The sequence below is a fragment of the Alligator mississippiensis genome, chromosome 1 (genome assembly GCF_030867095.1).
Source record: "Alligator mississippiensis isolate rAllMis1 chromosome 1, rAllMis1, whole genome shotgun sequence".
In the NCBI taxonomy this organism is placed as follows: Eukaryota; Metazoa; Chordata; order Crocodylia; family Alligatoridae; genus Alligator; species Alligator mississippiensis.
Genome location: NC_081824.1, coordinates 254414289 through 254438626, shown reverse-complemented (window position 1 = coordinate 254438626; position 24338 = coordinate 254414289). Strand labels below are relative to the sequence as shown.

At 51.6% G+C, this 24338-nt stretch overlaps 1 protein-coding gene across 4 annotated transcripts in view; it reads right to left on the bottom strand.

Moving 5' to 3' along the window:
• Positions 1 to 24338, bottom strand: part of SIDT1 (SID1 transmembrane family member 1) — a 76869-nt gene that overhangs the window by 6050 nt on the left and 46481 nt on the right. Inside the window, exons 7-22 of one of the 4 annotated variants that reach the window (XM_019476514.2) lie at positions 23280 to 23373; positions 18094 to 18165; positions 17636 to 17729; positions 16377 to 16420; positions 13315 to 13386; positions 11236 to 11384; positions 10305 to 10378; positions 9283 to 9349; positions 6899 to 6972; positions 5905 to 6028; positions 4796 to 4913; positions 4121 to 4257; positions 2377 to 2485; positions 1925 to 1939; positions 1168 to 1244; positions 685 to 731 (exon numbers count right to left, since the gene is read on the bottom strand). In XM_019476514.2, coding sequence (XP_019332059.2) covers positions 685 to 731; positions 1168 to 1244; positions 1925 to 1939; positions 2377 to 2485; positions 4121 to 4257; positions 4796 to 4913; positions 5905 to 6028; positions 6899 to 6972; positions 9283 to 9349; positions 10305 to 10378; positions 11236 to 11384; positions 13315 to 13386; positions 16377 to 16420; positions 17636 to 17729; positions 18094 to 18165; positions 23280 to 23373 — 1367 coding nt within the window. Of the gene's footprint in view, positions 1 to 684; positions 732 to 1167; positions 1245 to 1924; positions 1940 to 2376; positions 2486 to 4120; positions 4258 to 4795; positions 4914 to 5904; positions 6029 to 6898; positions 6973 to 9282; positions 9350 to 10304; positions 10379 to 11235; positions 11385 to 13314; positions 13387 to 15881; positions 15967 to 16376; positions 16421 to 17635; positions 17730 to 18093; positions 18166 to 23279; positions 23374 to 24338 lie in introns of those variants that run through there. The other 3 variants (XM_019476515.2, XM_014603880.3, XM_019476516.2) reach the window with 3 other exon arrangements.

Here is a 24338-nt window from a genome sequence, read left to right as displayed (position 1 = left end):
AATGCTGAGCACTGAGGCAGCCTCACATCAGTGAGCACAGATCCCTGGACTCTTCTGCCTCCCTGGGATTGTCTCAAGGTGCAGAAGGAGCACAGAGCTGCTGCAAGTTGACCTTGTCCTTTGTGCAGGGGGCTCCAGCTCTGCCAGTGCTAAGTATCCAGGGGGGAATCCAAACAAGCCAACTGGAGTCCCCCAAATGGGATCTGAGCTAGGAAGGACATTCTTAGCAACAGACCTATTCCCAGGAATATTATTGGGAACATTTGCAAGTGCACAGGACCTTGACTTTATGGCTTATCCAAGAGTTGGTCCCTCAACAATATGGCCTGGCCCAAGGCTAGGACAGTAGCTCTGTCTGGGCTCAAAGGGGAAGACAGGGCCACCTCCTGAATCACCAGCACTGCTGACTACAGCACCATCAGCTTCATTGGGGTTCCCAACCACAAGCTGAGCAGGCCTCACTTGCTTGAGCTCAGCAAGTCCCACAAGGTCACTGAACCCGGTTTCAGCTCTTTGAAGCCAGGAACACATCTTTCCTTTGAGGCGAGCTACTGAGATGCAAAAGAAGCTTCCAAAAGACTCCAACACAGATGCTACTGAACACCACCTTATCAGGCTGCCCTCAAGAGTTCCTGCAGACATACCCCACCCCCACACACATGCACCCGCAAACACACTACTTACAAAGACCAGTTGACTAGATTGCCAGCAACAAGCAGCACCATTCTGTCCTGGGGAGAAAGCAGAGTCATTATCATGCTTCCCCTTAGACTGAAGAAATACCAGCACCTGCTGCTTGAGATACAAACATGACTCCATGGGGAAGGCTGTGAGGGTGTCTGTTCCAAGTCTAATGCTGACCTCCTTATGCCAACGCCCTCAGAAAGAACCCCATTAGCTTGGTCAGGAGTGTCACATGCTTAATTGCAGGCTAAGAAAGAACTGGGGTGAGGGCAGGGGAATGCAAAAGGGGTAGTGTAAGGGGAATTGAACAAGATGAGTTTGTGGAGGATGGTTGGACTTTTGGACATTTTTTTCCTTATTAATCCAATCCTTTCTCTAACCGCTCCTCTGAGAACCCCCCAGCCCTCCCTGTGGGAGCTCTGGGCAGCTTTGCCCATGTCCTAGCTGCCAAAGGAGTGACTGCCAGGGTGGGGGAGTGCCTACCATGTACATTGGCCGGCTGCACTGCTGGATACAGTCCGTGTAGAGTACCATTGCTGCACGGCGGAAAATCCCAAAATCTGCCGGAAAGAAGAGGACAGGAAAGCCAATGTCTCCAGAACAGTAAACCAGAAGGAGCTGGTAAGTGGGGGGACCCAACTGGAAACACACATGGACTGGGGCACCTACCCCCAGCAGGTTTGTTTGGAAATCAACCACTCAGCTCAAGGATGCACAGGGTGGGAGGCAGCAAGAGCCCAAGGGGACCCTGGCATTTGGAGAGCTACCAGCTGCCTGACTACACCACAGCAGGTAGGCACTGCTCCCCTCCCCCACCAATACTGCTGTGCTGGCACTACCCCAGCACACCCTGCAGGAGGCAGCTGGTGCCTGGCAAAAGGCAAGATGCCCTTCAATCAATACCAAAAGGAAATTCATCCCCACCCCAAAAGAAAATGGCTGGAAGGTTTCGGAGAGGATGGAAGCTGCTCCTACTGCAGGGCAGCTCCTCCCTCAGCACCAGCACCAGGAGCCAGCACAGCCTCTAATAGAAACATCTTCACACACACTGGCCAGCCCTTCAGAGGCAGGGGTGGGAGTGACACAGAGCTCCTGCCTGCTGAGGTGGCCCACTTAGCATGTTTCCTGTGCAACATGCTACACCAGCACTTTCACTACTAGAGAACCCACAGGGCCAGAGTTTCTGGCCTGCAACACTGCTTGCTCAGTCCAGACAGGGAGGAAAGGGACTTCTGGTTACCTGTGTCAGAGACATCTGAGGCCGATGGAAGCAGAAGACAAAGAAGAAAGGTTTGTGAGTGGAAGACAACAGCCTTTGGGGACTGGCACTTCTAGCCTGGAAGGCAGATGGCTCCTGGAGCCCATGTAAGCACTGCTTGGCTAAGCTGCCCTCCCAAACCTAGCACAAGAATCATACCCTGGGGGGATGGTGACTCTGGGGCTGCATCCTCAGGAGCCCAGCATTTCCAGTGCTCAGGACAGGTCACTCTGCAAGCTCACAGGGAGCTGGGAGACCAAGGTGCATGCACTTGGCAGAACAGGAAGACCACACTGCAGAAGCACTGACAATGGACTTCCCGCTTGAACACAGACACAGGCAGAAAGACAGGGCTGTTGCCCATCCCCTTGACTTAGTCCAGGCAGAGGCACTCGTGGCAAAGAGCCCCTTCCCTCTCCAGTTTCTGTGCTCACCAATTTTGAAACGGCCCATGTAGTAGATCTGGGTGCTGAGGGCCAGTGAGGCGAAGACATGGATGATTGAGAAGATGGCCCAGAACCACATGTTGTTTTTGCCAAACACCTGAAAGCAGAAAAGGAAGGAGGAAGAGAAAACAGTGGGTTCCTGGGCCCACCATCGGTAACCTGGCCCCATCCCCCACCTGGCCCTACAGAACTGGCTAGGTTGGCCAAAGAGTAAGAAGGAGCCTGCCAACAACCACAGCCAAAGAGGTCACACCAGGGGGGCCTTGAAGAGGCTCTGCTCTCTGTGATATGGCACCTCCATGAAAACGCTGGATTTTGCAGGGCACTGACCACCTGAGTCCCACCAGAGCTGCACCTCAGAAACCTGGGACACTTTTGAAATAAAAGCACTGAATCCTGCCAGAGCCCAAAGAAGGGAGCAGGGGGAAAGCTCCCATTGAGTGAAAGCTATGCTATATCCTGCAAGAGGGTGAATAATTGTCAGGTGTGGACACCCTGTGTGCTGCCAGATTCTACCATTTACTCTTTCCACACAGCCACCCAGGCAAAATTTCCCCCTGCACCGGAAGAAGTAGGATGGTCTGCATTTTCTGTTCAGTCTCCTTTAAATAAAGGTTGGAAATGACGTGCCAGAGCTGCATTAATCCACCGTCAGTGTTTCAGGTTTGAACATGCCTTAGCAGCAGCAGGGTTCTGACCACATGCTTCCCCCTGGGGTTCCTGTCCTTCCAGCAGCTTTTTCTACTCAGTCACATCACTGGGGCTGAAAGCACACAGCAGCCAACTCTATATGCATACGTGGGTACTGGAAAAAGTGTAAATTCTTTGTATTGTGCTCCACCTCACAGCACCTCCTCCCCATGCAGTGCTCTGGGTTTCCACAGTAAAGCACAATTATAGTACATCCATGCCCCAAAAAAGCCCAGAGTTACTGCAGCAATTAAAACAGAAATTGCGCAGAGGTCTCCTGCTGCTCTGGTAATTGCACTGCCAGTTACTGTACCTATGCTCCCATCTCTTAGTGTGAGACTGTGGGCTGTGTTGCACATTGCGCAATCCAGGCAAAATGAGGTTAACAGTGCAACCGCTCTTCAGGGGCAGCATTGAACTGGGGCCACAGTCAATTTTGGTCTTGCTGGTATTCAATAACATGCTGCCATAGCCGGGAGCCTGCAGTCACCAGTGAAGCAGTGACCTGGGTTCATTGGGGGGTGGGGAAGGGGCTACATTTGGTAGCTGGTGGGGCCTAAGAGATGCAACAGCTCCATGGGCTGTCTGGCCAAATGGGTTTCTGGCATTTGTAGGCTTCTGGGGGCTATGGCTAGCTGTGAGGGAGGGGTCAGAGGCATGCACAGGGTATACCAGGGCCAGGCATAAGAACTCAGCCTGTACTGCAAAGGACACCTCTGCATGGTACCATGTGTCCTATGATCTGCACCCAGAAGGTACCTGATCAAATTCAGTGTCTGCTTCCAAGCAGTAATTATTCAGAGGACCAAAGGTTGTGATGAAATCTATGATGTTGGGTCAGGAATAAATAAAATACTAGTAAGGATAAGGAGTTCCCCTTCCCCCACACCCCAATATCTCAGTCCAGGATTCCACACGTAGCTGTGACAGTGCTCTTCACTCCTGCCCTGCAGCACATCCTGTCAAGGCAAGAAGCCCCTCTCCTTTAAAATGAGACTGGGCCCCAATGCAGGGAGGCGGTGTGGAACAGGAAGCAGCGTACCACTCCAAGGACAGCCAGGCAGATGACCACAGCGAAGGAGGCATAGGCTGAGTAGGCACTGGCATTGATGTCTGGGTGCCGGGCCTGGTACAGCTTGAGCATACAGAGTCCTGCAATCATGTACATGAAGGAGGTGTCTGTGGAAGAAGCAGGAAAGGGAAATTGAGGATGGCTTCTCCTGGCTTCTGGCCCAGAGGATGGGGGGTTACTGTTCAGGGTTGTCCCTAAATCAGGGGATGGGCTGTGAGGTAAGGCCCCCACTAACAGGCAGAGCTCTTTGAGCCACTCTGTGCTGCAGCTCTCTTTTGGCTTTCACTGCAAGATGCCCACAGCCTCCTGGGGTACCATGAAACTACAGCTAGCATCAATATTGGACAATGTGGCCCCTAAGAGTACAAACACTGCACATTGTGTGGCAGCCTGCAGCACCCTTAGAGGAATCTCAAGGCACCCCAGGCTGGTGCTGCACCCTGCTTGAGAAACACTGGTGTAAACCCTTCCAGTCCTTCACACACTGAACACCCAACACGATGCAGGTCAGGGTGAGGGGCATGACTTGTAGGCACACAAAATCCTGCTTCCCAGAGTGGAAGAACACTGCAAACCTTGCCTTCCCATGAGCAGAGAAGGGTGGGGCAGGTTGTCTGCTCCTCTGGCCTGGGATTCTCTGCTTACCAAACTGGAAGTTGGAGTAGTTGGGGCAGACATGGTAGCAGGCACTGAGAACCCCCTCCATCATCAGGGCGATGCCCATGGCATAGAACAGGCCAAAGTGCTTGGGGATCCCATACTCCTGAAAGACAACAGAGCATGCTCAGTGTGACAGCACTGCTGATCTCCCAGGCAGGACCGTAGGGGGCTCAAGCTGGTTGCCCAAACACACATGCACACGCACATGCACACGCGCACACACACACACCCCCTCCCCTGCTGCTGCAGTGTGGCCACTCTTACTGCCACACATGGCACAGGTCACTGCAGCCACACAGAGTTGAGGCAGGCAGGATGTAGCTGGCCACATGGGAGTTGGATGCCAGCAAGGCACAGCAGCAGTCTTCTGTGCCCAAGTTCAAACATGTAGGAGCAGAAGTGCCCCAGGTAACTGGGGCTTCCTCCTCGACCAGCCAATGGGGGTACACTGACCCAAAAAGGTTGAAAACCCCTGCTCTATATCTCCTATCCATGTACTGAACAGACCCAGTACAGATCTGTGATAGTTGATAAGGTCACAGTGGGAAGGGCAGAGGCTCCTTGCACTAGGACTGGAATAAGCTCCTGTTCAGGCCACTAAGGCAGAGCCAGCCATGGCCCCTTGGAACCGAAGGGGCTGCTTTCCTCCTCTTTATAGATTACCATTAGAAGGCTCCCTCCACAGCTTTGGGCTCCTCTCCACAGGGCCCTCTGGAGGCTTCACATAGTAAGGCACACCAAGATGTACAGGAGACACTTGTCATCCGCAGAGGACCACCCAGAACCACCTCATCCATTGGGAGGGACACAGAGCAGGATTCTCCTTCACTCTGTGCTAGTGTTGCTGCTAATCCCCAAGTTCAGCTCTGACTGACATGTGGCAATGGCCACATGACAGATCCAGCACCAGCTCCTTGCCAGAAGAATGTCTCCCCTCCCCCTCCAGCATCCCTGAAAACAAATCCTGCCCACCACCCTCCTCCTCATGGCATCCTGAAACGCTGATCTGCCCTGCAGAGCATAGGCACCAGGGAGCCCCCCATTCAACTCTCTCCGCTCTGGCTCTCCCCCTGTCCCAGCCATGCAATCCCTACCAACGTGCAGGCATCCTTGGCTTCCATGGTATGGCGGTGGAGAATGTCTCTGTGCAGCACAATCAGCAGGAAGAGGAATCCCAGCAGCACATGGCCCATGTTGCTGAGGACATTGTTGAAGGCACTGTGGAGAGAAAAGGATATCCCTAAGAGGTAAATGGGCAGGGGCCATAACAGCAAGTTGGAGTGAGGCAGGTTGGAACAGACCACTCAACATCACCCCAGACCTGGGCTGGTTCAAGCAGGCATCAAAGACATGGATGTTGAAGCCAGAAGGGCCAGTAGTGGTCCTCCTGCTAGTCTGACCTCCTGCACAACTCTGGCCAGGGTATGGCACCCAAACTACACATGTGGTCTTAGGCTGGAGGGAAAGTTTGGCACAGCAGCAATAAGGATCCAAGCTGTCTGATTTCACATGCCCCACAGCCCTAGCTGCTCAGCAGAGCAGGTCTGGCCTGGCCCAGTGATCTGACTTACCAGACACCCCAACAAGGTTCTTCCATGCTGCCCCTCTGAACAGTGACTTCTTTGACACAGCCAGGCTGACCTGGACCCCTCTGAAGAGCTGCTGCTCCTCTGGGTGTCTGGAGTAAAGGCTGAGCAGCCCTGTGGCCCTCCCCAGTGAGTAGATGTTTGTCAGGGCAGCCATAGGGATGACCTTTGGGAGCTCCCATGCAAAGACTCCACTCAAAGCCTGGCATCACACAGTTTTGTCTTCCCTTGTGCCTGAGGGCCCTGGGCTTCATTTACTGTCTCAGTGGAAACCATCCCTGCCATTCAGGCAGGGCATGGGGAGACCTACTCCCAGCCCTGCCCTCCTAAGGATGTCATGAATGCCATCTTCATAAGCTGGGCCAGTATAAAACACGCTCTCCCAAGGAGGTCCCCCTCCCCCATGAAGCAGTATCTGAGAAAGAGAACAGCCTTCGAGCGTGCATGGCTGAGAGAGAGTCTCGCACTCAGAAGGGGAAATTACATGCTGGGGTTCACTCACCTCAGGACACCCAAGGGGTGCGCACACAGGAAGTTGTAGTAACAGATGTCCTGATTGCCTGTTACATTCACAACCTGCAGAGAAGGGGAGGATTGGACAGAAAGCTGGCCATTAGCTTGTCCTTACAACACTGAAGGCAGAGCAAATCAGATCAAGGCTGCCCTGTCCTTTCAAGCAAGACACAAACACCACAACCTGCCCCCTAGTAACTTTGCCTTCCTCAGAACCCAGCCCACAGCCTGTCTCATTGCACCCACAGACGATGTATCCCCAGTGTTGGCAAAGACCTGGCATAGTCATAACAGTCACTGGCCCTTTAACCGATTCTGAAGCTACGTGTGACCTGAGCTAGCAGGGGAGGGGCCATGCTGCTTAAACACTCCAGCTGTTTAAAGACATCATGTTTTTCTAGGCTTAATCCAGACTACAGCCATCACTACATATATGTGGACGCCTGTAGTCTGAATTAAAATTAGCTCCAGTCTGAATTCTATGAATCTATCTCCCCTACCCTGGGGGTCTTCAAGAGGAGGTTAGACGAGTATCTAGCTGGGGTCATCTAGACCCAGCACTCTTTCCTGCTTATGCAGGGGGTCGGACTTGATGATCTATTGAGGTCCCTTCCGACCCTAACATCTTTGAATCTATGAATTAACTAATCTTCACTGAATGAGGATTAAAGTTAATGCAGACTATGGCAATCCAAACTAGTCAATATAAACTGTATTAATTAATATGTATATATGGCAGCTATGTAGGGTTTGCTGTTGCTCATGCCCACCACCAGGTGTAGCAAGTTAGCGCAGTTTTATGACTAACTGTGAGTGGTGGGCAGTGTCTAACAGCCCCTGCTGTCTCTACTGCAGAAGTGAAGAAATGCAAGAAAACCTCACTGACCATCAATGATCAAATCATCTATTAACCCTTAATTTGAATTCAAATTGGATTCGAACTGTGTGATGCAAATCAGTTAACACGGTTTAGAAAATGGTAAGCACATCTACAAACTGCCTCTGACATGACATAAGAAAGCAGGGAGCTACATTTACATTTCAAAAGTAGAACCTAGAAGGGGTGAGAGACTGGAATACCTGGGAAGAGGCTAGAGACAGAGGTCGTGTGTAGATGAAATGAAAGGCATCTGTGCACGACACTAAAGCGGACTAAATGCTTTTGAACCGCTTTAACGGTGTCACTGTTTGCACGCCTCAGAGGTATATTGTGCATTAATTCTAGCCACTGTAGGAAATTCAGCGGCGTAATGTGCCTTAAATGATTTGGGGCGCAGCAAACTAAAACTCCTCTGACCACAGGGGTCAGAATGCACTACCTAGCTCTCCAAAACCCTTCCTGCCCTGCAGGGCATGCACCTGTTAAACAGGAGCACTGGATATGCAGTTCAATAGGCCTGGGCTGCCACAAAGGAGGTGTCGCTTTGTTTCTGAAGGAGCTGCCTACATGCTTCTGTCCCTTCCTGCTCTAGCAACCAGCCCATGGCTGGGGTTTCCGCTGGCTCCCAGTATGAAATGCTGGCGTGTCTGTATTGGTCTGCCTTTACCCAGATTACAGGGTTGAGGCAGGAGATGGGCAAGTTTAGGGCACAACTCTTTGGAAATAGGTACAGTCATAACAGGAGTCACAGCCTAGAGGCCAACACAGGAAAGAGTGCCACAAAGCACACCGCAGAGAAGACATGCTCACTGCTGAGCCCTGTGCATTGAAACAAGGAAACTGTTTCACGTGCATGACTCTTGTGTGTGAAAAGTGAAGAATTTTTCCCCTGAACGAGGAGCTCATGACTTGTGGCAGATCCACAGTGCCTTCAAAGCAAAATGCAACACTCACGCATCTCACCAGTCTCTCCACAGTACTCCACATGCACACACACACAGATGCATGAACACAAATACACAAAAACCTTCAGGAGGCTGGGAGGCTTTTGAAAGTGAGGGCTAAAAGGGCTACATAAGATAACAGAGAGCCCTAGCCAGGACAGACAGAAACGGGAACTGGTTCAGGGGTTAGAAGCCCAGTCTCCCTCATAGCAAACCAACAAGCTGTAGATGGGAAGCCAGAGCCACATGCTGGACAGGTTGGGAGAATGGCTGAGTTCAGCACTCGGTGCAGACAGCAGCAGACCCAAGTGTGTCACTCCCAGCCCTGCCTTCTCCACAGCTCATGGTGGTGACTGCTGGGTTTAGGGACAAGAGTTGGGCAGATACAGAAAGCACCACGTGACTTGGAAATCATTCAGCCCTTGGGCACACTGCTGGAGACTGCGGTCGCCTGAACTGCTTCTGCTATCTTGGTAACACATGACCCCAAGAGGCATTTAGGAAGGAGAAGCAGATGGCCAGGCTAAGGGTACAGATGAAAACACTCACCGTCTGGTAGGTGATGACCAGCTGAACCACAGGCAGCGCGTAGAACACAGCAATGGTGATGATGTTCCTGTGGAGGGCAAGAACACAGTCATCACCTGTGGCAACTGAGCCAGCTCCCATCCCAGGCCTCCACTGGGGCTCTTTCCAGTCAGACTCCCAAACTGCTCTCACAAGGAAAGCATCATGGGGCCCAGTTGCACATGGGGAGGTAGAACTCCTGGGTTCTTTGGCCTGCTTCACTTCAGTGCCTTCCTGAATAAGGGAGTATCCCCTTTGAATCAGCTCCCATTTGCAAAATGGGGCTAGCAATGTGAAGGCAGATGGAGACATCCAGAAGTGAAATAGGGGGCTTTCATCTGGCATTAGGTGCATCTGCCAATGAACTCAAGGGTACAAGCCCCTTCCCCTCAACCTTCACCAGGAGTCCTTCACCATCTCCTTTCTGTACTGACACCAGCCCCCAAGGCAGGGGCTGACTAAGGCTGGACAGAAGTGTTTCATATTTGTCCCTTAGTATTGAAATATCCATATTGCTCTTTCATAAATCCAGCTTCCTTGTTGCTGTTCAGCTGACCTCTCCCCAGCTCCAGCCCATTAAGGAAAGTATACAAGTTTAGGGACAGGTATGAGTAGGGGGTGTTGAAAAGTCAGGCACTATGGAGCTGCCAGGCCCAAGCTTCAGTCACTTGTTCCTCTCGCAATTATGGTACAAGCCAGTAAATTATGATGAGGTGCAACAAGGCCCAGACAAATGGTCCCCTGGACTGCCCAAACAGCCTCTCTTGCCCTTGCCTTCAGATGGTACGAAGCAGTGTGAGGAAATGAAAATGTGAGCGCTGGCTCAGGCACAACACACAGACATGTCCAAGCCAGGGTGAACAGGACTCTAGACACTAAAACAGGGCCCAGAAAGGCTCTAAATGGGCCTTCAAGAGTGAGATTTGGGAGCCACATTTAAGGGTGAAAAGGGAAAGACTCCCCAAAGGAGAGACTGCAGTACTGCCCAACTCCCCTCTACTCACCAGAAATAAATCTTGTACTTTTTGCTGACAATTCGCCGGTCCTTCCTGGACAAGTCTGACAGATAGAGAAACATCTGCAATCCCATATAGTACAGGAAAGAGAGAGGAAGAGAAAAGTCGTGAGTGAAAAGGAAACTTTTAGGAATTGTGGATGGGCTGTGGCAATACAAGTTGAGGGCTAAAAGTGAACCCTTTCAGGAAGGTGTAACTTTGATTCACCGAGAAAGCAAGCAAAGGACCTTTCCTGATGAAAGCCCAAGGCTTTCTCTGGCAATAAGGAGACAAAACCAAATTACTTCCTAGCAAGATAATATTCCAGGACACCCCCATGTGGAGAAAGATAATGGATCTAGCTTCCCCTTGCATAACAATGGGCACACTCTTAATATTGCATCTGGAATGAACTGGGAACCACCTGCCTTTCCCCACAGCAAGCACGGCGGGGGGGGGGGGGGGGGGGGGGGGGGGGGAGGGGGGCAGATGTGAGAAGAGAAGGCATCTCCCACAGACTGACAGCTCAGAGCAGAGATTTTATGTATCAGTCACTTTGCTCCTTGTCTTCTCTGCTCTTTTCACTGGTGTCTTTTTGGACTCTTTCATAGATTCATAGATGTTAGGATCGGCCTTCACCTGCTTCCTGCCATCTCATCTAGGTGTTTTCTCAGCCTTCCTGGCTGCACTTCCCCCCTTGCTCTCGTCTCTGGACTGAATTGCTCAATCTCACTTAAGCAGTACCTTTTCCCCAAAGCACTCAGGGAATATCCTGGGCTTGGGAAGACTGTGAAGTGTCAATCAGAATCTTTATTACATAAAACACAATTAATCTGTCCTTTAAAGAACAGCAAAGGCAGTGAATCACTGGAGTCCTGGACCTGATACCTCCACTCCACCTCACACAGCACATGGGACCAGAAGGCAGTGCCCACAGTACCTTGGTGCGAATGACGTTCTTATCGCTCTCAATTTCTGGCATGGTGTCAAAGTCACTCTCCTCCTCCACAGAGCTGTCTGTGTCAGAACCACGCCGGAGCCCATGCTCCGGGGAAGACATCTGTCGGCCACCACTGGAGCTTGACTCATCTGGAGACAAAGGACGAAAGGTTTCTGTTAAGGTCGAAAGGGAGGAACATGAAAGCATCTACCACATCCAGAGCTCCTGCTGGGGGAACTCACCACTCCAGCTCCCTGGGATAAGAATGTCCTCTCTAAGAACCTCATGTATACGCTCATGGAGCTGCCCCTGCTCTCCCCAGCATCTTACTTCTCTCACTAATAACAGGACAGAATTAGATACATGCCTTGTTTCGCACCCCTGGCCTAAGGAGACTCCCTGAAGCAGATGGGGACATGGATGGTCCCATGCACCATCTTCAGTTGGCTTGTCTCAGCCCCATCCATGCCCTATATGCAGATTCATGTAGGGCATGGATGGGGCATGCTGATGGGGGGTTGAAGAAGCAGAAGACAGCAGGGAAAGGCCTCTCACTCCTTGTAAGAGGGTCTTAAGGGGCCCTTCTTTATTGCCCAAATATCTGAATGGATCCAGGATGATCCTGGACAAGGGTCAGATAGCCTGTGTGAAAGCCTGAGTCTCTGACCCTACCCCAGTTCCCAGCCTTGGGTCCAAATCCCTCTGCAGCCCACTGAAAACTCTGCACATGTCACATCCTGTCAGGAAATCAGTAGCATTTATAGAGTAAAGCACACCCCTCCCTGCAGGCCTGGGCTGGGGTAATTGTTGCACCATAAGCATGGTTTAAACATACCATGCTCTGCTGCAAGAAAATACAGTCACCGTCTCTTCCATATCCATTCAACCCCCTTGGGCTGAATGCCTTGGCCCACTCCAAGCTGCCATGTAGAAGACCCAGGACACTGTGTTTTAATCCTTTAGCAGTGAGAAGTGGGAGGTCTAGAGTGGAGCACCCCCTTAACAGGCCTGGGCTTAGAAGGACCATTGCTAAGCCCTGCAATGGCAACAAGGACTGGCCCAGCAGAAGCAGCCACACAATATAGCTCCCACAGACCTGACAGTGGCAAGGAGACTAAGGAAACTGTGCTTAGGGAGAAAGGAGCTTGGGTCCCTGCTGCCCTTAAGCCTGCACTTTGCCTTCCTCCCTGCACTGAAGTGGGGCTTGCACAAGCCCTGGGTCCATGCCAGAGACCCCTGAGAAGAGACAAATCCTGGGGTCTTCCATGTAGCTGATGTGACTTGCTCATGCTTCCAGGAGCAGACTGAGCACTAAACTTTGGGTCCAGGCAGGAATTTTTCTCTAGGCTGGCAAGGACCTTGGGCTTCACCTTACTCTGTAGTGTGGGTGTAGTTCACTTGCTAGGATCACAGAGGCCTCCCTCTCCTCAACTCTTCACCACTGCAGGGACCTTGGGCACTGCTGACACCCTGAGCACACTGCGCAGAAAACCTCCCCTCGGGGCTAGCAGGTGCATCTTGCTCAGGGGCAGACCGATGGTTGGGCTGGGGTCAGGAAGAATTTCCTCCCACCTCCCTCATCACATCAGCATCAGTCAGGCTGGAAGGATCTCACTCTAAGCCAGTTGTTTTCAACCTTTTTTCATTTGGAGATCCCTAAAAATGCAAATGGAGGTGCAGACCCCATCGAATTGTAGGTGCAGGTATTCACATACTTTTGATTGATCACAGTCATCTTTCGCGGACCCCTTAGACCCCACAGGGATCCGCAGACCACAGGTTAAAAACCACTGTTCTACAGCATGGGGCATGATGCAGATCCCCTGCTGGCAACATCTGAGTAACATCAATTCCTGGCACCAAGCCTCTCCCACGCTCTGCAGTTTAGTTTCCCAAGGACCAAAATGTCCTGGATTGACCCAGTCACTGGGCTAGATACAGGAGTGACTAAGGAATGGCTTAGACACCCTGGTTCAACAGAGGGAGGGGATCTGGCAGCCCCTTCTAGCTTCAACAACTGTGAAAATATATCAGCTCCTTTGCCCAGGCCTCAGTGCCCAAATCCAGCATGCTCCGTACCAATAGCACCGTAGCTGCTTCCCTCAGGTGTGCCTGCTGTGATAGGACGCGATGCAGCCATGGTCCTAGATCCTGCAAGGAAAACAAGGAAGTGGCCTACTACCTACAATGAAGCTGCCATATCCATGCTCCCTTCCCCCACCCAACTTGGTCTGCAGATGGGTAGTTGTTTTCACTGCTCTTGGATGAGACATATTTTATGGTTCTTGCTCCTGTTTTGTGCACCCTGCATCTGGAGTAGAGCATGCCTCAGCCTCTCCCTCTCCCCATGGCATGGAGTTGCTCTGCTCTAGGTTCAGACCTTGCTTTGTGCTACCAATCTTCTGGTCTAATGTAGTCATTCAGAAGAGGGGGGAGGGGGATGCGCACGCATGTACATGTGCTTTGCACTACTAACCTCCCTGTCTAATGTACAGTCACTAATTGTGTGTGTGTGTGTGTGTGTGTGTGTGTGTGTGTGTGTGTTCATGCGCACGCACACCACTTTGCACTACCAAGCTCCATATCTAATGTATGATCATTACTGGTAATTCAGGAGAGGGGTGTGAAGGGCTTTGTGATAGTAGACCAAGGCGTGACCCAGCATGAGGGAGAGAAAGCAGTAACACTGAGCACCCCAGGGCTGGCTAGGCCATAGGCTCTCCTCCCAGTTTCAGCCCTGCTTCCTACCTAGAGCATGCATGAGTCAGCCCCTCAGGTGCCCGTCTGCCCTGTGGCTCATCATTTGCTTTGCTGGGTGTGGCATGCCAGGTGACAGAACTGAGCCACAGGTTCCCTCAGATCTGCTACTCTGCCATAGGGCACTGAGAAGGCAGGGCCCACAAGTATAGCAAACAGCTTGGAGGCAGGACATGGAGAGAAAGGGTGTTGGGGGAGTGGGCGGACAGGAGCTCCAGGATATTTGGGGGTGAGGAAAAAGGGGTGGGTGGCTCACTCAGGAAAGGGGACAAGGGGTGCAAAGGGAAGATGAATGGGCAAGGAGGGGAGGACAATAAGAAGGGGGTGCCCTGTGGGCAGGAGAGCAAACCAGAATGGAGGGAAAGTCCAGTGGGGAGGGAGGGCGTAGAGCAGGCAAGAGGTAGGGAGTGTCTGGGCAATGCCATGGGGGAAGGGGAGGGAGGGACAGGCTGTTCCAGGAGGTACAAATTGTAATGTCAGACACTTGTACCACCCCGTGCAGAGTTCAACTAATCGTACATCCCAGGAAGCAATGGCACTCAGGATGGAGCAGCTCCTAGCCTGGCAAACTCCTACAGTCCAGGGGAGAGAACAGGGGAACAGAGTGGCACAGAGGCATAAGGGGCTGTAGGGCCAGCTGGGGAAGAAAGAAGAGAACAGTACAGAGGGCAGTCTAGGAAACAGGAGGAAACAAGATGGGGGAGGTCAAGATAGGCAGGCAGAGGAGGGCAACTTAGGAGCAGGGAGAGAGCAGGAGAAAACCTCTTGCTGGAAGGGCAGAGAGGTGTGGGACCCTCCCTCAATCCAGCTCCCTGGGAGCCAGCCATATACCCTCCAGCTGTGCCACATGCAGTATCTGTGTACCCTGGCTTCACTAGCAGTGCTGCAGGCAGCACAGATGCCTCTCCCATCCTGCCCCAGTGCTTCGGTATCAGCTTCCCTGAGGAAACTCAGCACCTGCACATCTAGAGCACCCCAGGTGCTGCCAGGGCACTGCCTCCAGCACAGAAAGCACAAGCAAACATTTCTCCAGTATCCACCTTAATGGGAGCTGCCCTGTCACCCCACTGAGGTCCTGGCTTCTTGCACTCAGCAGATGACTCCTTAGCCCTTTCAGCAGCCTCTGGAGCCCAAGTCAGATTCTGCTCTGACTTCCTGAACTCCACCTGGGTGATGGCACTCTCACTCGTAGTGACTACCACCACACCTCCAACTCTGTGCCCTCTCACACTGCCCATGCCACATGCCTTGTGCCCTGAAAACAGAGTCGCCATCCCGCACATTTTATCTCCTCCTCTGACAGGCATGAAGAAAACGTTCCAGATGTGATAAGAGCCTGTGTAATGCAGCAAGGCAGGCAGAGAGCCCAAAATAGCAACTGTGAACAGTGAATCACCCCCATTCATCTAACATGAGTCTCAGCACTGAGCCCTGGCAATGCCAAACTGCAAAAAGATTCATTGCTGATTGCTTTGCTGTGAAACATCCAGCTGCATTTGTGGTGTAATCCATCAGAAAGGTATCAGGGTAGGGGAGAGTCAGGTTTGTTGAGGGGGAAAGAGGAGGGGAGACAAGTAATTTAAGCTCCTTCCACTGCCCAAATTTAAGCTACACTTGAGAGGGGAGCAGAAAGAAACCTAAGGCTTCCCCTGCTTCCCAGGCACTCAGTTTTTAAAACAGCCTCCCATACCTCCCCAGGTGCCAGAAACCCAAACTACCCACCTGCCTCCAGCCTGCTCAAGCCTCCCTCTCCCCCTCTGGTGATGCCTACAATGCAGTTCTTTTCCAAACGAAAACTGTAGCATGAGTGCAGCAGAAAGCACATTGGACCCAGTGTCCAATACATAATGCAAACACCACTGGGCTGAACTAGTCAGTCATCTACTCACTTATATCCTCAACCCCACCATTGAAGAGAGCTCGCCCCAAGGTCAGCTCAGGCAGGAAGAATCCCAGCATGCAAGACACCTGCCTGGGGCTGGTATAAACCACTAAAAATACCTGTTCAAAAAAGAACAGGTGACTCAGCCTTGGGGTTAAGGGCATTCCTCTCTACCTGGTGCATTTTAATTATGTAAATCTGTGAAACAAAATGCAGTGGAGCTCCTGATAACCATCCCCCCATCCCCAACATCCACGCACTTCCTCTGGAGCCCAGCGTTTGAAAAGCCTTCCCTCAAACTGCTTCCCCCAAACTGAGTCAAGGTAGAAGCAGACAGGGGGAGCTCACTTAAACTGAGAATTCCAGCATTCACCCTTAAGACCCTGGGAGAGGCAGAAGAAGAAGCAGGTTGAAACAGACTCAAGGCAAATGGGACAAAAGGGACTATACAAAATTAGCTGTGCCCTTTGTCCTGTCTGGCTGGAAGTCCCCAGGAGCTTACCATCATCGGGGCTGTACCTCTCAGCTGACATCTTCCTCCGAGCCCTGGAAACAAGCACAGACAATACCCTAAAAACTCAGTCAGCCCTTCCCATTGCCCCCATTTCCAATCACCAGCCACTGCAGGTTGCAGCTTCTCAAAAGCCAAAGGCCAGCACTGTACAGCCCTTCAAAAGACAAATACCAGATGTTCAGCACTAAGCTGAGAGTAGCCTGATCCCCTACTACCTACATTTCTGCTCCCAGCAGAGCATCATGAGACACAGGAACCAGGGGCAGGTAATCCCATTTCCTCTGACATTTCCTCTGATACATCAGCTAGCCACAGCCAGAAGCGCGACCAGTGACCTAATCCAGTCTGGCCAATTCATGCCATTTGGTCCTGAGAGCTGGAAGAACCTGGCTGATGGCCTTCAGCTGCCAAGCTTGCCACACTCTGGGAAATGAACACACCAACATCCACTTGAATAAACTACAAAAGCGCTGCCATATCAGGCTGGTGCACAGGAGACAGTGCACAGAAATGGACAGGTCACACCACTTGCCCAGAGTTCTCTGACTGTGACCAACCCCCAGTACTGGAGAAGAGGGTACAACTCACCCCTGTGCATATGCCAAGAGATGCACAACTCTCTGCTAAGCCTCTGTGGCCTGGAACAGAGAGTCTGCTTCTGCAGACACCATGAGGCTCCTTGCATAGTCCTGCCTAACAAGAATGTTGCCTTTAGATGAACTATACTCCTGAGAGAACAGGCACAGGGGGAGTCTCACTGCTGGGAGCTCCTTGGAGACAATGACAGGCTTCCTGCTGCCCTGCTCACCCTTGCAGGACACAGGGGCATGCAGTCTGGGGTAGGATGGATGGGGATACAGGCCAAACCACAACCTGCAAATGCCACAGCCACTGCCAGCAGATGAAGAGGAAGGGAGGGGGAGGAAGGACCAATGGCAAATGCTGGAATGACCAAAGAGGGATTGACCCTGCCTCCAGAGCAACCTGTTAGCAAGATGAGGCAGCATCTGTGGCTATTTCAGAGGCAGGCTCATCCCCTCAGGGCAGATCAGGGACCCCAGCAAAGGAAGCACAGGACAGGAGGGGATCAGGAAACCAGGCAATCAGGTTGATGCAGTGCCTGGCCTGACCTGCACCTTGGTGCCTCAGAGCCTGGAGGTCTCTGCCCTGGATTTCCTGGATCCTGGAGATTAAGGAGAAATGGAAACTTGGCCCAAATGCCGCCACTGTCAAGACAGCCTACCTACCTGACATAGTGCATACAGGCAACCATCAGTGCACCCATGTAGAAGGAGAGGAAGCTCAGGAAGCTGAAGAGCATGGCCTGCACATAAACAGACTCTGAGGGAAGAAGACAGGTGGACAGTCATGTACCAGGGGAAAAAAAAATAAATACATGGCTCCCTTCCAGGGAGTGCCCTTGACCTCATCCCCTGCAGCACCTCCTGCTGACTTGCTCTTCCATGCCCAATGCTCCTGCCCCCAGGTGCCCTCCTTGCAGAAGATGCGAGCACCTCCCCTGCCCAGACAGCCTGCCCCCCATTCCTGCAGCTGGAAGTCCTACACAGTTGCTAGCTGTGCCTCCCTCTGGGGCTGCAGTGCAGGTGGGAGTTCCCTACCTTCCCCAGGGCTCCTGGAATGTTTCCTGCCCAGGAAAGCAAATGCTGGAGCAGCCCCAGGTGCTCCCACAATCCCATATACTCACCTGGAATGGAGGGCACAATGGTCACTTGAAGATGTTTTGTCCTTTGCAGGTTCCAGGTGTGGTTGCCCTTGTCTGTAAGAAGGAAGGTGCACTCAGTTAACTACCCCAGGCCTCGTTCAATGGCCAGAGCCAGCATCATTCTCTCACATCCTCATTTCCAAGTAAGTGAAGCTAAAATCCTGGTGAGGTCAATAAAAGAGTGTGTGGTAAAGCCACAGGCCTGGCTAGAACTCTCTTCCCAAGAGTTCTTGCTCTACCCACCACCTACATCTTTCCTCTAGAAAGCTGTGCTTGGACCTTTACTATGCTGCTAAGGGTTTTGACTGGCTGAGACCAAAGTGTAAGCCAACCCTGCCTCTCCCTGAGATCAGCCCACTGGGATTGTTCTACAGCGTTGGGTCACTTAGTTGCCACTCTCCACTATGCGCTGGTCACTGCTTCTCACCTGCATGGCAACATGTGAGGAGCTGCACAAGGAAAAGAACTGCAAGGAAACACAAGGTGCTACAATATGCAGTTACCCAGCAGCCCTGCCCTGGGTGAGGAAAGCCTGGGGAATCCAAGCAGACTGCTGGCATCAGCCTGACCTCTCTCTCTGCGAGGAATTTTTGTGTCACGCTAAGGACAAAAAACCACTGGTCTGGATTGAGCTGTGGATCTCCATGGAGACAAATGTTTCCCTGCTTGACTGTTAGCTAGCAGCTCTCCTGGGTGTTTGGTTACATCTTGCAAGATGCGCATAGGTACTTCCAGACTGAGGAGGCTGAGGCAGAGCAACCATTAGGGTATTTTATGCTTTCCCAAAAAAGAATGTTATTAGGGACCTGGGCTGCACCCACAGGCTGAGGTGGCATAACAAAAAGGAGCATGTTCTCCAATTAGTTTGAATAAGAGATGGGTCTCCTGGAACTGCCGACTTGAGGCTGAGTTGATTGTCATTATTTCTGACTGGCTGACTTTCTGCTAGTGTAGCTGGGCACCCTGCCTATCTGAACAAATTCTTACCTTCCATGGTAACGCAGGGCTTAGGAGCACAGCCAGGAGTTTGGGCCACATGAATTCATCAGCCCCATGGGACGCCCGTGCCCGCTACAGGGCCGGGAAGTCCGGGTGAGGGTGATCCCCTGCCCTCCATTAATGCTGACTTTGTGAAGGAACATCTTGAGAAGCTGGATACCTTCAAGTCAGCCGGCCCTGACAATCTTCACCCCAGGGTACTCAAGGAGCTAGCGAGCATCATAGCCCAGCCTCTAGCGCGGATCTTTGAAAACTCTTGGCGCTCTGGTGTAGTGCCCGAAGACTGGAAGAAGGCCAACATGGTGCCTATCTTCAAGAAAGGGAGGAAAGTGGATCCGGCTAACTATAGGCCCATCAGCCTGACTTCTATCCCGGGGAAGATCTTAGAAAAGTTTATTAAGGAGGCCATCCTTAATGGACTGGCCGACGCCAACATCTTAAGGGATAGCTAGCACGGGTTTGTTGGGGGTAGGTCTTGCTTGACCAATCTCATTTCCTTCTACGACCAGGTGACCTATCACCTGGACAAGGGAGAAGAGATTGATGTCATATATCTTGACTTCAAAAAAGCCTTCGATCTGGTGTCCCATGATCGTCTCTTGGAGAAACTGGCCAATTGTCGCCTTGGGTCCCCCACGATCCACTGGCTGGAAAACTGGCTCCGGGGTCGGACCCAGAGGGTAGTAATTGATGGAAGTCACTCATCGTGGTGTCCTGTGACCAGTGGGGTCCCCCAGGGCTCTGTCCTTGGACCCATACTGTTCAACATCTTCATTAATGATGTGGACACTGGAGTCAGAAGCGGACTGGCCACGTTTGCTGATAACACCAAACTTTGGGGCAAAGCATCCACACCAGAAGACAGGCGGATGATCCAGGCTGACCTGGACAGGCTCAGCAAGTGGGCGGATGAGAATCTGATGGTGTTCAATGCCGATAAATGCAAGGTTCTCCACCTTGGGAAAAAAAACCCGCAGCATCCTTATAGGCTCGGCAGTGCTATGTTGGTTAGCACTATGGAAGAAAGAGACTTGGGGGTCATCATTGACCACAAGATGAACATGAGCCTGCAATGCGATGCTGCGGCTAGTAAAGCGACCAAAACGCTGGCTTGCATCCATAGATGCTTCTCAAGCAAATCCCGGGACGTCATTCTCCCCCTGTACTCGGCCTTAGTGAGGCCGCAGCTGGAGTACTGCGTCCAGTTTTGGGCTCCACAATTCAAAAAGGATGTGGGGAAGCTTGAGAGAGTCCAGAGAAGAGCCACGCGCATGATCAGAGGTCAGGGAAGCAGACCCTACGATGACAGGCTGAGAGCCCTGGGGCTCTTTAGCCTGGAAAAGTGCAGGCTCAGGGGTGATCTGATGGCCACCTTCAAGTTTATCAGGGGTGACCACCAGTATCTAGGGGAATGTTTGTTCACCAGAGCGCCCCAAGGGATGACGAGGACGAATGGTCACAAACTACTACAAGATCGTTTCAGGCTGGACATAAGGAAGAATTTCTTTACTGTCCGAGCCCCCAAGGTCTGGAACAGCCTGCCACCGGAGGTTGTTCAAGCGCCTTCATTGAACACCTTCAAGATGAAACTGGATGCTTATCTTGCTGGGATCCTGTGACCCCAGCTGACGTCCTGCCCTTTGGGCGGGGGGCTGGACTCGATGATCTTCCGAGGTCCCTTCCAGCCCTAATGTCTATGAAATCTATGAAATACATCAGAAAACATGCACAGATCCTGTTTAACCCAAAGTGGGGAATGCGGAGGATGCCTGTGTTCAGGACACATCTCCCCTCCATGTTCATTACCACTCCCATCAGCTACAGTCTTTGCACAACACACACAAGGTGTGCACTTTCTCTACACCATGTTGTCACTCATGTTGACCCTCCTCCCCATTTCTCTGTCCTCTTGTTCTCATGAGACCTGGCTCCCCTTCTCTTCAAACCCACCTCTACATTACACCCTCCTCCCATCTGGCACCTTGACAGTGCATACAACACTTCATTGTCAAAACCAGCGGCTTTCCTCCCCACATTCACCCCAAAGGGCTTTGTCTTTCACACAAAGGTCCCACCATGGCCCTTGGCCGCCTCTGACCCTGGTTAAGCCACCTCTTCTTCCAACAAGCCTTCTCCCTGGACTTTCCCTAGTTGAGCACAGCTCCCAGAGGGCTCTCTCCAACATGAAGATCCTTCATCACTGCCACCATCTCCTGTCACCCTGCCAGAACCTCTCCCCCACAGCACTCACTCCTGGCCTCCCTCAGGTGACCACTGCTTCCTCTGCTCCCATAGCCCTGGTCACCTCTGGGAAAGAGCTGTGAGACGGGGACCCCTCTTCCTGCAAGTGGGAGGATGGCACTGGAGGAGAGGATGGAGCTGTAATCAGCTTGGCTGGAGCCTCTCTTTCAGACTTCCTCCAAGATCACCTTCTCAGTCGCTTAGGCCCTGCTAGACCTCTCTTTAAGCTACCACTGGCTTCCTCCTGCTCATGGTATTACATTTAAAATGCCTCAAAACTCTACACACCACCTGGTACTCCATTACTCTCAGCTCTCTCCGCCCCAGGGCTTGCAAACTGGTGCCCCTGATGTTCACTTCCTTCTCCCACTCTCACACTAGAGCCTTTTCCTGCCCTCCCCCTCTTTCTGCACCCAATGCCAACTGCCATACTCTCAATATTCAGATCCCCATTCTGCACTCACCTCCTTTCTGGGTGCCTGCCAGAAGGACACCTATAATAATCATCAGGAAAAGTAGGGCCTCACCGCTGCCCGCACATCCCTTCGCCCTCTGCACATACTATTTCTTCACTCTTAGACTGGGCTACAGTTTTCCCTTAGAGAAGCATCGTATACAGCACCAGGCACACTGCTGACATTAAAATAACAATCAACCCAATATGCCCATCTGCAGATCCTCTCCAAGGCTCTCATAAGCACTGGAAGAACAATGCCATATTGGGGCAAGTAGGGTTCTCCCACTACTGGAAACACTCCTGAGGTCTTTTGGGAATTATACTGTCCTTTCATGTACAGAACAGATCGCTCTTGTCATTACTGATCATGAGGACCGCTCTCCTGCTTCCTAGTCATCATCTCAGCTCTGGGGATAGGCCTACTTCCCTGTACAGATGCAACTCCTAGACCCACTCAATAGGGTTTGCAGGAAACTCCGGGCAGAGTCAAATTTTGTTCTGCTTGGCCTTTATCTGTGTTTTTTCTCAGGTCCCTAATCATCTCTCGTCTCTGTGACACTTCCTTGATGTGGCTCCCTTTGACACACAACATTACCATTTCACCTGAGGGCCACAAATAACAACCTATGGTACAGGCGCAGATCTGGGGGAGCGGTGCATTGATGCAGTTTCACCCCCCCCCCCCCCCCCCCCCCGCTTTGATTCCGGCTCCACCCAAACTTTAGAACCAACTGCCTGGGAGGGGCAGCAGCATTTCTATTCAGACAGAGCTGACAGAGTCAGCTGATTTCATGGCTCATTATAATGTACCTGATTATTGCTAATCTCTTCACTCCATAGGTGTTACCAACCCTCCCCCTTTCTTAATGATCTTGATGTTCTATTCATCATGTTATCCTTTCTTTTGCAATTCTGCTTTCTGTTAGCCATGCCTGGTAGTATTTCTCATTTATTACACAGACTGTCTTTAATTCTAGCTAAAAATCTTAACTCAGGTATGGTAATGTTAAACTTAGATGAACATTAACTTGGGGTGGACATGGTTGACAGTGAAGTGTTGGATCACTATCAAGATGCTCAAGAAGGTTAGGTTTTGCTTTACAAATCTGAATGAGAGATGTACATTTAACTATGATGACTACAGGACTAACAGAAAAGTATCTTTTGGCTATTTTGGCTTAGTTTGCTGTGCTTTTGAAATATATAACCTAGCAAATCAGTGTACATTCCCATAAAGTTATATTTGTTTTTGTTTTGATCTTAAACTGGATAACACAGCCCTAGGCCCCTAACATATTAGTAAAGCTTTTAGTTTCAATGGCCTGGAGAAAAATGTGTTGTGTTATGTGACATTGCACCACACCACCTGCAACCCCCCTTTTCAAAACTTTAGATCCACTCATAGGCCCACCATCCAACCTGTGAGAAACCTTAAGTTAAAGCACCAGCTAAAGCCCCTGATACATCTTACCCTGGATGGTGGAAGGCACAGAGCCCCCGCAGGCATAGTCTTCTGGCTTTATGACGAACACCACAAAGAACTGCTCACCTGTGAAGTCCTTCTTCTGCATGAAAATAAAACAAAGAAAACCTTAGAAGGAAGGACAAGGCAGCTACTTCTGCATCCAAGTTAAAGGGGTTAAAGCAGCTAAAGGTCTGATCTGGACCAGACAAGCTGCACTGAATTGACTGCATCCTCTTTTGCATGTGCAGAACCACAGCATAGATGCACCTGTGTAGGCCTGAGGCTGTCCAGGGGCATGCTTTATGTAATTCAGCTGAGCTTAAGTGATGCTGAAGCAAAGAGAAGCATCTGCACCATGTGGTTGCCTGACTGTAAGAAAGTCACTGGTGAATCAATCCCAGCTGCACCAGCAGAGATTTCCTGATCCAAGGCCAAACTGTGCCCTTAACGGCTTAATCCCTCAAAGTGCTGTTTGAACCTCAGTTAAGAGCAGCAGGGCTATAGTCTAGACGAGCAGTGTTCAACCTTCTTGCCTGGTGGGCCATACTGGCAGTGCCAGGTTCATCTGCAAGCAGGGAAGGGGCATGGCCAAGCCCTGTGGGGGACAGGGGCATGGCTAGGCCCCAACCTAGCCCCATGGGGGGAAAGTGGCAGAGCCAAGCCCCAATGGGAGGGAAGGGAGTGTGGCCTGGCCCAATGTGAGAAGAGGTGGAAGTCTGGCCTGGCTGAGCTCCAACTGCCCACTCAAGGCTTGGGGTTTGGGAATTTGGCAGGGGAAGGGTGGCTGTATTCATTGCCACCACTCCCCTGCCAACAAATTTCCTAACCAGTAGGGAGCCCTGTAGGCCAGATGTAATGGCTCTGTGAGCCACATCTGGCCCATGGGCTAGAGGTTGAGCACCCCTGGTCTACAGACACAAGGGCCCTGGTTCCAGTCCCTGTCCTGAGCTCACTAGTGTATATTACTTCCCCGAGCACACTGTTCACATGCTGCCACAAGTGTAATTATCCCTGCTGGGCATGTTCAGCTGGAGCACCTGAGTCACACTGGACTAAAATGCGCAG